General features: G+C 46.4%; 1 protein-coding gene across 10 annotated transcripts in view; it reads left to right on the top strand.

The window, feature by feature from the left end:
* The window catches only part of Ncoa2 (nuclear receptor coactivator 2), a 236,340-nt gene that overhangs the window by 196,028 nt on the left and 27,876 nt on the right, over nt 1–12,436 (top strand). For all 10 annotated transcript variants that reach the window (NM_031822.3, XM_087551360.1, XM_087551367.1 and 7 more), the window contains 4 exon segments: nt 1,478–1,579; nt 2,124–2,267; nt 5,111–5,258; nt 7,058–8,327. In NM_031822.3, coding sequence (NP_114010.2) covers nt 1,478–1,579; nt 2,124–2,267; nt 5,111–5,258; nt 7,058–8,327 — 1,664 coding nt within the window.

Genomic DNA, 12,436 nt, shown 5'->3' on the forward strand with positions numbered 1-12,436 from the left:
GGTGAGTCAGAAAAGTCAAGGCCACCCTTGGCCACACACAGCAAGTGCGATGCCCAGCTAAGACGTAGTAGAGTGTCTGTAAATTAACCAGTTAACAAAATTGGATTCCAAGACAGTGTGGTTGTGCACACCTCTAAACCTGGCACGCACGTGGAATCAGGTGCATTTAAGGTGGTGGGTACCACTTTAGTGATCCCAGCAAGGGACAGAGATGGGGGTCACTGTAAGTTTGAGAGCAGCCTGCTCTACAGGTGAGTTGCAGGTGAGGCAGAGGGCATAGCAACACCCCCGCCCCAAAGAAAACCTGTATGCTTATAAAATGTAGCAAAAGCAAGGGCTTCTCCTTTTCTTCTTCCTTTCATTGTAGCTAAAATATGAAATATAGCTAAATGCTCATGGCCCGACACAGGGTAGGAAGAGCTCAACCACTGAGCCACGTACCCCACTTCCCATGATAATTGCATTTTAACCTGAACACCAGCTATTATTTCAGATCTTCTCCCCTCCCAAAAAGAGGAAGAAAGAAAGCTTCCCAAGTTTACAGGTGAATGATCGAAAGCCCGTGGTGTGAGGTGGTGTGAGGACCCTGCCGTGTGAGGTGGTGTGAGGTGGTGTGAGGAGCCTGTTTCATCCTGCGGCTGCCCTTCCTTTCATCGCCTTTTTCTTTTAGCTTGAAAGAGCCATAAGATGTGCTGCATGCTATGCGTTTGTATAAGACGTGTCCCTGTGCTCCAGAAGTGAGCCCCATACAGAAAACAATGAAAGCAGGCTAGGGAGATGGCTCGGCAGTTAAGAGCACTGGCTGCTGCCACAGGACCCTTGTTCAGGTCCCAGCACCCACATGGTAGCTCACAACCATCTGTAAGTCCAGTTCAACCTCTCTGGCTCTGGCCTCAACAGGCACCAGCATGTCAGTCATTCACAGACGAACATGCAGGCAGATGTCTATACAAATAAATAAAATTGTAAAATGTTGAAGCGGGCACCAGGTTAAACATTTACACTGGCCGTGTCAACATGCTGAGCTGTCCGCAGTAAGTCTGGTGCATCTACCAGGCCGGTAGAGTGTGTGTGTCCTTGGCTCGCCTCATCTCGCCCTCCTCGTGTACCCACACAGTTTGTTAGGTGGAATCCTGAAGCCGGGAAGAAACTGCTTCCCAACTCTGTCTGATTTCAAGCCTAGCATTTTGCTTTGTTTTGTTATGAATTGGGTTTGCCTTTACACTCAGTGACCTAACAAAGATGGACCCCGTTCTCTGCATCACTGGGGAGGTGGTTCCAGTCAGTCACTCATGTGCTGTTACTCTCAGCGTCTGCTCATCCTAACAGCTGCCTCCACCAGAGCTGAAGTGAGAGTGAAGCCAGTGAGGACTGAGCACCGTGGCGATCCTCCTTGATTTACCAGGCCATACTCTCATAGATATTGAGTTGTTTTGATCACTCCAAATATGACAAACAATTGTCTTATTTATTTAAGATTTGCAGTCCTGCTTGATTTGTGTGGCACGAAGAGTCCCCATGAAGGAAAGGCCAGCCCTTCCCTCATCAGAGAGCTTTACCACCCGCCAGGACCTCCAAGGTAAATTCCTGTCAGAGAAGACAAACTTGAAAATGCATAGGTGCCTGAATACAGGAACTGTCTCCAGAGGACCGCAGTGTTGAGAGAGGCGGCGGGCGAGGCTGCCAGTGGTGGCCTTGAACTGCTGGGGTGTAGTGGGCCCACAAACTGGGGGACTTTCTTCACTGTGTTCCTTCTTGGAGATGTATTGGGCTGCCAGCTCCAAACAGCAGACTTTCCATTTCTGCAGTCCAACCCCAGAACAGAACGGTTCAGTTTTTCAAGTATCATTGTTCTGTGTAGAATATAATATTAATTAGAAATGATTTACAATATTGAGGGTAGCACATGTCTGAAACCAATCCTCATTCAGAGGTAACAGAGACAGTTGGATGTGTAAAATAGAAAGGACACAGGAAGGTAGAGGTCACCTGCGTGCTGTGCCACTGTATGTGAGGTCAGTTTCTACAGAGTCATGACTGTGAGTGAGTCTGTGTGTCCTGAATGTTAGTTGTTTCTTGGGGAAATCAGTGTTGTAATTGTAGCATCTGCTGTTAAATCCCAGGCAAGATCACTTCTCTGGACACTAGCACCATGAGAGCTGCCATGAAACCGGGCTGGGAGGATCTGGTAAGAAGATGTATTCAGAAGTTCCACACACAGCATGAAGGGGAGTCTCTCTCATACGCCAAGAGGCATCACCATGAAGGTAGGCCTCTCTGCATACTCCTTCACGTGACCTTTATACAGTTGCTTCCTGTGGGGACGTTCACTGAGGAAGAGATACCCAAAGCTCGCCTCACAGAAGTTCTATGTCCTGGTGCTCCCCGGACCAATAAGCTACTTGAGGAAATAAAGCAAGAGGTGTTGCTATCACAAAGATGGGGAAAGACGTCATTTTTTCCTAGTCCCCACACTTCTGGATACATGCCAAGATAACCAGGGTGTGACCTAAGGAACAGTTCATAAGAGCAGTCTGGAAGGAAGCAAGAGCCAGTAAATGCCAAGCTCTCCTTCATGGTGCGAACAGCAGATTCCAGAAATTTCCAGAAGGCCTGGAGAGGCAACAGGCCCTCTCTGGGTCATAGACTGAAAGAACAGCTGAAGCAAACTCAACACTCCAGCCGTCTTTCAGTTGCAAATGCTCACTGCCTTCGCATGCCTGTCCTCCTGTGTCATCTCATCCCACACACACCAGCACCCCAGAGACACCCAGCCCTCCCCTGTGTACTTAACCAGCGTCAAGTGGGACAAGGTCCTGGTCGGCATGCACTCCGCCTGCAGCACGACAGACTCCCGGCAGAGAAGGCCTCTCGGTCTTAGCGTGGACAATTGTCTGCCTCTGCAGAAGAGAGCCTGTAACTAATCTGTGGCAAATGGAGCTGTAGTTTGTCGTCTGTTTAGTGTGCATCTATGACCTTGTCTTTTTAAGTAGTGAGCTGTGTCCATCGGAACTTTGTGCTTGGGAAATCCTTCCTGAAAAGGCACAGACGTAGCAGACACGCTCTGGCTCACCTGTTTGCTCCCCACACCTGCATCTTTTCCACCCCAATTTCTGTAAAATTAAGCAAATGATCAGACATTTGTACCCTCCAGTGTTGTTTTTACTGCTAGAATACAGGCAAATACAGGTGGTACATTTGATAGAAATCAATATTTAACCTGGCGTTTCACTAGATAACAGCTTGGAATAGAAGCAGAAATGCCCTTAGCAAACGTTCGGTGCCCCTGGGTCCTGAATGCCCTGCATTCAGTAACCAGCTGCCTGCTTCCACGTACACAGACATGTGTTCTAGCGCAGGACTCACTGAAAGGAATGCACGTAGATGTACCAAACAAGGACTGCAAAGCCCAGGGCACTGTGAAGGATGAGGCCAGGGTTGCTAGGGCTCTCTAGGTGCACACACACCACATGTACACACTCATGCATCCCCCCACAGAAGTGACTGTAACTAGTAATTTTCAAAAGAAGTGTATAATACTAGAGAGTTCCACTGCATCTGGTGGAAATGTGCTAGAAGGTTTTCTTTGAGTTGGGGAGCATGGGTTGTGCTCACACTTGCTACATAGTATGCAGAACAAATGGAAAGTCTTGAGAGATCATAAGCCACTGAAAATGGTCCTTTACACAGCAGTGTTCCTGCCACCGCTAGACACATGCTTACGGTGCAAAGCACAGCACACACAGGACGGTACCTCATTCCCAGAACAGCCACTTGAGAGTCACTGCAGGCAGCAGATGACAGCAGACAGCCCTGTCCCAAGATCCTGTCCACATGAGGTTGTGGAGGGGCTGTTTGACAAACACAGAGTGGACCTTTACGAAGAATTCAGTCCCCTCCTCTACCTGTAATTCTCTGGCTGGTGAATTTGCATGTTCACCATGGGGCAAGCAGTTCAACCCACCAAATTTGTACAACAATGATGTTAGAAACATACTTTTCTTAAAATTATTCAAGAAGCAACTGAGTTTTACCACTTTTTCCTGAATTGAAGAAATCTTTTTATATGAAATGCTTGTTATGAAATACAGTTCTATAAATCTCAGTTGTTTTAAGAGAAGCTACATTAAGCCAGATGATTTACTTTGTATTTCTGGCCTTTATGAAATGCTAAAGCAATGGCACTGGCTTGAGTCTGTGCTTGGGTTTCAGTTGTGTTTAGCGCTTTCTTCTGACAGACTATGCTTTCGCTTTTACTTCCTGTTGTCCGAAGCACAGAAAGAAACACTCACTACACCGAGGGAGGCAAAGCCTAAGAAAGCAGTGTGCAGTGATGGAGGTCCCTGAGGATGACACTCAGACAGTACAGGGGCTTAACCCCGCCCTCATAGTTACACTATAGAGAAAGCAAGGGCAGACTGTGCTTACACATACTGTAGTGCAGGGTTCCGGGCTCTGTTGCTTTTATGGTGTTTTCTAATACTATTAAGAAATTATGGAAAGGCTTATTTTGACCTGATAAACTGTTTTCACTCTCTTTGCCCCATAATAATAATTTGACTTAAGAGAGTGTTCGGGTGCTAAAGGGATATCCCAGGGAGAGGTTACGAGTACCAGCTGCTCTTGATGACCCAGGTTCAGTTCCCAGCTCCTACAGAATGGATGGTTTACAGCATCCTGTAACCCCAGCTCTACTTACATATAGTGGGACAAAATAGACATACACGTAAAATAAAAATAAGTCTAAAATTAAAAATAAAAACAAATCTTTAGAAATAAAGGACAGTTTGAGATTTCAAGATGATAACATAACAATAATGTCATTTTAAAAAAGAAATCTAATGCACCGTTTGGTATTTTGAAAAGTAACTGCTCTTTAAATGGATGTTTTATGACCTGTGACTTTCTAATGTGCTGGTAGGAAAACCAGTGAAGTTTAATCACTGTTGTGCCTTGTCACACTTTCCTGACACTTGGTTCTACTTTGCTGATTTTTCTTCTTTCTTTTCTAATCATGCCTTGTTTCCCTTTTTTTTTTTTTTTTTTTTTTTTTTTTGGTTTTTTTGTTGTTGTTTTTTGTTTTTTTTTTTTTTTGTTCTTTTGCCTGCAGTTCTGAGACAAGGCTTGGCGTTCAGTCAGATCTATCGTTTTTCCTTGTCCGACGGCACTCTCGTTGCTGCACAAACGAAGAGCAAACTCATCCGTTCCCAGACTACGAATGAGCCTCAGCTTGTGATATCGCTACACATGCTTCACAGGTAATCAGGTTTCCCACCCGAGACCGCTGTTAAAACCGTCGGCCAGAAACTGCTGCACTGTGCCAGCGTAGTCCGGCTGCTCTCCGCACTTCACCTTTAACCTCAAGAACACAGCGTCAGGCTGGAGGTGGTGGCGCGCACCGTTAGTCCCGGTACTCAGGCAGAGGCAGGCGCATCTCTGAGAGTCCTAAGCCAGCCTGATCTACTCAGTGAGCTCCAAGACGGCCAGGGCGGCACAGAGAGACTCTGTCTCAGACAAACAAGTAGAAAGAGAAGGCACGGGCTTGGCTGCCCCTGCCTGTCACAGTTCCCAGCAAAGTCCCCAGCAAGCAGTGCGGTGAGAGCAGGAGTGTTAAAGCCAGTGCTGAGACTCTGATCCTGCATGCTTAATCTCTCAAGTGGATATTCTTAGACTAGTTTGGATTTTTGTTCTTGGGTTCAATTCTTCCCATTAGACTTTAAGTTGAATGGTTTTCTATAGTAAAAGAGAAAAACACGAATGTTGGTTTTTAAAGTAAATGCCATAGAGCGTATCGTTTCAGATACTCATTTGGGAAAGTGATTGAATTTCAAATCTTATAAGTGTTGTTTATATGCTGAGGGAAACTTTCCGAGGTGCTGCCAAGAGATATCTACAGAAGCTCTGCGTAAAGAGTCCAGCTTATTGGATTTCTCAATTATTTTGCTTTCTAGTACAGGAATAAAAAATCAGGCAGGCCTGGTTGCCAAGTAATAATAAGTCTGACCTCAAACTGAAACTGTTTGAAAGTGATTATGAGGCAGCGGATTTCACCCACCCACCCCCACTGAAGCTGATGTCTGACAATCACTGAACATGTTTGGTAACTCAGAAGTAGTCACCAAGACTGAAGCAAAAGCCCTGGGTCCTGGGAGACCTGCTTGTAAGCGTCAATTAGGGAAATGGGTTCGAATTTTCCTGGAATGGTGGCCAGTTAAAATCACAAACTGTGTCACCCCAGAACCCTGCCATAGCCACCTTCTCTCCTCGGGCCTGCAGGGATTGAGGGGATGGCTAGAAAGCTATGGAATCTGTGAGGCAAGTTGGTATAGCTAAAGGCAGTCAGAGTAACTTTTCCGCATCTGGAACTGACTGTCTCTCTAACAGTTAGGGCACGGCGTTCCCACTAAGGAACCGTTCACGTGAACCAGGTGACACCTGTCAGAACCTCTGCCTCCAGATGTGCCCACTGCTGGGAGCTGAGCCTGGCCAACTGGCTGAATCGAGTAGTACTTGTGTGGATTGGTTTTTAAGGCTGCACGAGCTCTCAGTTGGGCATCCGGGAGAGTCATAATTGAAATCATCCTAGTGTCCTCTTTACTTACTGAAATTTCAGTCCGGAAGTAATCTAATTTCACCTACACACACACACAGACACACACACACTCACACACACACACTCACACACTCACACACACTCACTCATACTCACTCACACACACTCACACACTCACACACACTCACTCACATACACACTCACACACACTCTCTCACACTCACATACTCACACACTCACACATACACTCACTCACACACACTCACACACACACACTCACACACACACACTTGAGAAAAACCACAGACATCTCGAAGTGTCGCATGAAAAGCATCGGTAGTCCAGAGCCGTACGTGGTCAGCGTAGCCCAGAAGCACAGGTGTTTTCATCCTCTTAGATGTAGTCTGCTTTTGTAAAGAAGAGATCCTGCCACTTTTAAATTAATAACAGGTCACTTTGTATTTCTCCTTTCATCTTACATATGTTTCTCTCCTCATTGTACAGAGAGCAGAATGTGTGTGTAATGAATCCGGATCTGACTGGACAAGCAATGGGGAAGCCATTGAGTCCAATGAGCTCTAGCAGCCCCGCCCGTCAGGCCATGTGCAGTGGGAACCCAGGTCAGGACGTGGCCCTCGGTAGCAATATGAACTTTCCCATGAATGGCCCAAGGGAACAGATGAGCATGCCTATGGGCAGGTTTGGTGGTTCTGGGGGCATGAACCATGTATCAGGCATGCAAGCAACCACTCCTCAGGGTAGTAACTATGCACTCAAAATGAACAGTCCCTCACAAAGCAGCCCCGGCCTGAACCCAGGGCAACCCAGCTCTGTGCTCTCCCCACGGCATCGCATGAGCCCCGGCGTGGCTGGCAGTCCTCGCGTCCCACCCAGTCAGTTTTCCCCTGCAGGAAGCTTGCACTCCCCAGCGGGAGTTTGCAGCAGCACAGGAAATAGCCATAGTTACACCAACAGTTCCCTCAATGCACTGCAAGCCCTCAGCGAGGGCCACGGGGTCTCGTTAGGGCCATCGTTGGCTTCACCGGACCTAAAAATGGGCAATTCGCAAAACTCCCCAGTTAACATGAATCCTCCCCCACTCAGCAAGATGGGAAGCTTGGACTCCAAAGACTGTTTTGGACTTTATGGGGAGCCATCAGAAGGTACAACTGGACAAGCAGAGGCCAGCTGCCATCCTGAAGAGCAGAAGAGGCCCAATGATTCCAGCATGCCCCAGGCGGCCAGCGGGGACAGGGCTGAGGGACACAGCCGGCTGCATGAGAGCAAAGGGCAAACCAAACTCCTACAGCTGCTCACCACCAAGTCCGACCAGATGGAGCCTTCACCCTTGCCCAGCTCTTTGTCGGACACAAACAAGGACTCCACAGGCAGCTTGCCAGGGCCTGGGTCCACGCATGGCACCTCGCTCAAGGAGAAGCATAAGATTTTGCACAGACTCTTACAGGACAGCAGCTCCCCTGTGGACTTGGCCAAGCTGACAGCAGAAGCCACAGGCAAAGAGCTGAATCAGGAGTCCAGTGGCACGGCTCCTGGGTCAGAAGTGACTGTCAAACAGGAGCCAGCGAGCCCCAAGAAGAAAGAGAACGCACTACTGCGCTATTTGCTCGACAAAGATGATACTAAAGATATTGGTTTACCGGAAATAACCCCCAAACTCGAGCGGCTGGACAGTAAGACAGATCCTGCCAGTAACACAAAGCTAATCGCCATGAAAACTGTGAAGGAGGAGGTGAGCTTTGAGCCCAGTGACCAGGTGAGTTTGCTAACGTCTTCTCCCAGGTGCTCGCCTGTGCTCTGCACTGCAGAGCCACACGGCACAGACATGGCTGTCGGCCATGAACTTGCTCTCAGCCACTCAGCCACTGTAGGCCCGGGCAGCTGTGGACACTGAGCGAGTTCTTATGGCTGTGCTCTGACACAGTTTTACAGAGACTTACAGGCCTGAGCAGACAGTCATTTTTCTTGCTATGAAGGAAGGAGGTAAATTCAGTCTTGGGTAATAGGTCATACGTAAACAAGGGTGAGCAGGATGAGCTGCAGCAACCCCTTCCTCAGACCAGGGCTTTCTCACAACAGACACGAGTATCTATTTGTCGCTCTCTCCATATGATCAGAGGTCAGCCGGTTAACATCTTCTGCCTCTTTCTGAGTAGTGGACAGGAGTCTCATTGACTGTTGGCTAAACACACCAGAGGAAATGGACGGAGATGTGTCAAAGCCATTGTGTATCGATTCAGACCAGAATAATGGGTTACATTCTATCTGCTTCTCTCCAAAGTTAACACCTTGAAAACAATCCAGGGGACATAAAGTAATGCTCAGAATCATTCTTTTATCTATTGTTTATTTTTTGACAAAAAGTGATCCTAATATAATATGGTTCAGTGTAGAATGTCGCTGTCTGACTAGTTGATATATCACTGCATGCACTGGTACAATACCTTTATAGAACTCTTCTGAGTGGCCTTCATATAGACGTGTTATACAGTTTCCCTCTGGAATGTTTTCATCCACACTAACATTTCAATCCTTCTCCAACATTTCAACCCTGGCTCCTCAGCCATTCCCAGCAATACTCTGGTGTGAAAGGCACCATAGTGAGGAAGCAACCATTGATATTTTCACTGACTTACAAAAGCAAGTGATGCAAGCTGTTGCAACTGCAGTAGTGGAATCTGTGACTGACTGGAGGTTAGGGCCCAGCCTCACCTTCCCCAGTCTGAACATGTCTTGGCTGGTAGACTCTGTCATGACAGGCTAAGCAGTGAGGAAGTCATGGGGGCCTTAGAATGGCCATAATTTGCTCTTGAAAGTTGTGTTGCAGGTAGGAAAATACCGTCAAGAGAGCTGTACCCCCATCCCACACTGTGCCTTTGAGCCTCCTGAATCCACAGAGGCTGCATTTGGGGGCAGTCCCTGCCAGCCAAGCTGGTTCTGAGGACTTGATCTCCTGTTTCTTTCCTGGTGATGTCAGCGGTTGCCGCCATTCCTGAGAACAGATAGAATCATTTCATTCAGGCGTCCATGTTGCTCACAGGGGAAGCAGGCGAAGATTATATTGACATTTTTGGTGATTAATCCTAAAGTGGGATGCAAGCAGCAGCTCTTTTAGAAGGCTGTAAATTCATGCACTGGGGCACCGAGGCCTCAACAGAAAGTTAATGGCGGTGTCTTATGTGCTGTGCTGTGAAGATCATGTTGACGACTGGCTTCGATCGCTGAGGCGTACTGGATTAAAGTATGCAGAGCCAGGGGCAGGTCAGAACAGCATGCACAGACAGAAGGACAGACAGCATCACTTAGGTGTTTTAGCAAGCTAGAGGGCAGATTAGTGACTCAGGAGATGACCAGTGCTCAGTGATCACCTTCCCTCCATAGATAGACTGTGTGTCTGTCTCTGACCCCAGACCTTAGAGACTTAGAGGGCAATGAAAGCCATCACTGATGTTTGTCATTACTTTGTATATATATGATTTCACTAATCTCAAACAGAAAAGAGTTTTAGGGGGTTGGTTTAAGTCTTTGAATCACTTGAAATTTTTGTATTTGGGAAAAATTATTTTCTAATCAAAATTATCTGAGAAACAAAGACTAGTATGAGTCGGTATAAATCTGTTGTTCGAAGATGAAAAAAAAAAAAAAACCAAGGCACACACGCTCACAGGCAGGAAGTATATTTCCTTAATGAAGTCACACCCCTTGCTCACCTCTCTGCCCTCTCCCAAACTCTATCTAAAGGAAAGTTTCATGGAGCCAGTTTAGCATAAAAAACAGCAAGGAGAAAGAAAAGCTACTCCAGGAAGTGTGCGTTACCTAAGCTAGACCCCTTAGCATGAGAAGAGAATGCAATTCCTTTCCCTCCTGCTCGCCTTTGCTCCCTAAGGACAGTCTCCTCACTGTCCCCTTCAGAGGAGTACAGTGTTATTCAGTAAACGCGCGGACTGCAAGGCTGTCCTGTTGTCTTGACTTAACTGAGTGTGTGTTTAATGTGTTCCCGACTTCTAAGGTCAGGAAGTACTTCAGAGTACAGCATCATTACACAGAAAATGACCTGTTTTTACTGGGCGTAACATTCAAACAAGATGCCTCTACGACATTTCCTAGCCAACAGGAAACAGAAACTGACAGAAACATTGCCAGTATGTTCACTGCTTTAAGTCATGTGCTTCTTTACACAGTGGAGCGGGTCTGATACTCTGTACTCTGCCAGGCAGTGCTCCCGGCTCCTGCTTTCTTTGAGGACGTGGGAACGGTCTCCCGTTGGTTGACTCATTAGAAAAGCCGTGTTAAACTGGCAGTGCCCAGACGCTCCTCCAGATACTAGAATTCCTTCAGTCTGTGCTGAGCTAATGTATGGTACCCTATTTTTATTCAAAGTGTTTTCAAAAGATTCTTTTTAATTTATAGGATACTCATGCTCATGTGTTTCTTTATTCAGAGAACAAGTTGATTTTGGACACATGAAAATAATTATAAAACTAAAAAGAAAAAGGAAAGTTAAAGAAATCAAGTCTATTTTTCATTTTGTAGAACTTAAAAAGAAAAAAACTCTGACTCATTTTCTGCCAGAAATAGTTGAGACTGACTGCTGAAGTTGATGTGGCTAATTTGAGCATTCAAGTAGATGCCTAAGTGAAACTTTGAAGCGTCTGCAAGGCATTTTAGAGGAAGGCATTGATCTCGTTGTCTTGCAAAGAAAATGAGCCTAACCAGTGAGAAGGGCCTGGTGACATCAGTGAGATGTAAATTACAAAGCCACAGAAGACATCTTCTCTCAGAAACATCAAATTGTCACACTTAACCCTTCCAGAAAGTAGTAAAATCAAATCTGTCTGAGGGTAGAGCCACGCTGAAATCTCCCTCCTGTCAGACCGTTTAAACTTAGAGCCAGGCACAGTAGTGCGCTTCTGCAGTCCCAACGTTCCAGAGCTGAGAACTGTAAATTCAAGGTCAACCTTACATCAGGGAAAGAAAAGTTAAACTGATAACAAGTTAATGACAAATGCCTGTTCCAAAAATTGACAAGGAATAAATTCTGGCAAAGCAATGTCTCTAAAAGTTCACGGTGCGTCTTGCAATGTTAGTTAGCCTGAGTGAGTTCAGAGCAAGTCCTGTCTCTGAGCCTGTGGAAGCAGGCCTGTTCACAGGGAACACTGCAGTGCTCTCGGCTGTGCTGCTGCCAACTTCTGCCTCCCTCTGCTCCTCCCGTCCCTCCTCTGTTCCTCCCTCCCTCCTCTCCTGCACTGGAAACCGAACCTAAGGCCTCCTGCAAGCCTCATGACTGAGTTACACTCTCACTCCCATAGACCACACCCCTGTAGTCCCAGCACTGTAAACCAGAGGTGGGGAGAGCAGAAGGTAAAGCTAGGATCCGCTCCATAGGAACTTGGAGACCAGCCTGGGACCTCGTCTCATAATTTTTCTCATATAAATTGATTTTAGTTATTCATATTGATTTTAGTTTAATACACATACATATGTATATATTAAACATTATTTGTGCCTGTAATGTTAAAATATATGTCAAGTGTTGAGGATTTACATTTATATATACTTAAATTAGCATGTTACACAGAATTACCATGGCCAGATGTGGTGGTGCACACATTTAATACCAGCATTCAGGAGGCAGAAGTAGGCAGTCTGGTCTGTGTAGAGTTTCAGGACAGCAAGGACTACATAGGGCACTGGTTCTCAACCTGTGGGTTAAGACCCCTTTGGGGATCACCTAGGACCATTCGGAAACATTTACATTATAATTCATAAACAGTTATAACATAATTCTATGCCTGGGGGTCACCACATCACGAGGAATTGTTTTAAAGGGCACAGCATTAGGATGGCTGAGAACCACTGAGTCTC

This window comes from Rattus norvegicus, chromosome 5 (genome assembly GCF_021556685.1).
Source record: "Rattus norvegicus strain SHRSP/BbbUtx chromosome 5, alternate assembly SHRSP_T2T, whole genome shotgun sequence".
Lineage (NCBI taxonomy): Eukaryota > Metazoa > Chordata > Mammalia > Rodentia > Muridae > Rattus > Rattus norvegicus.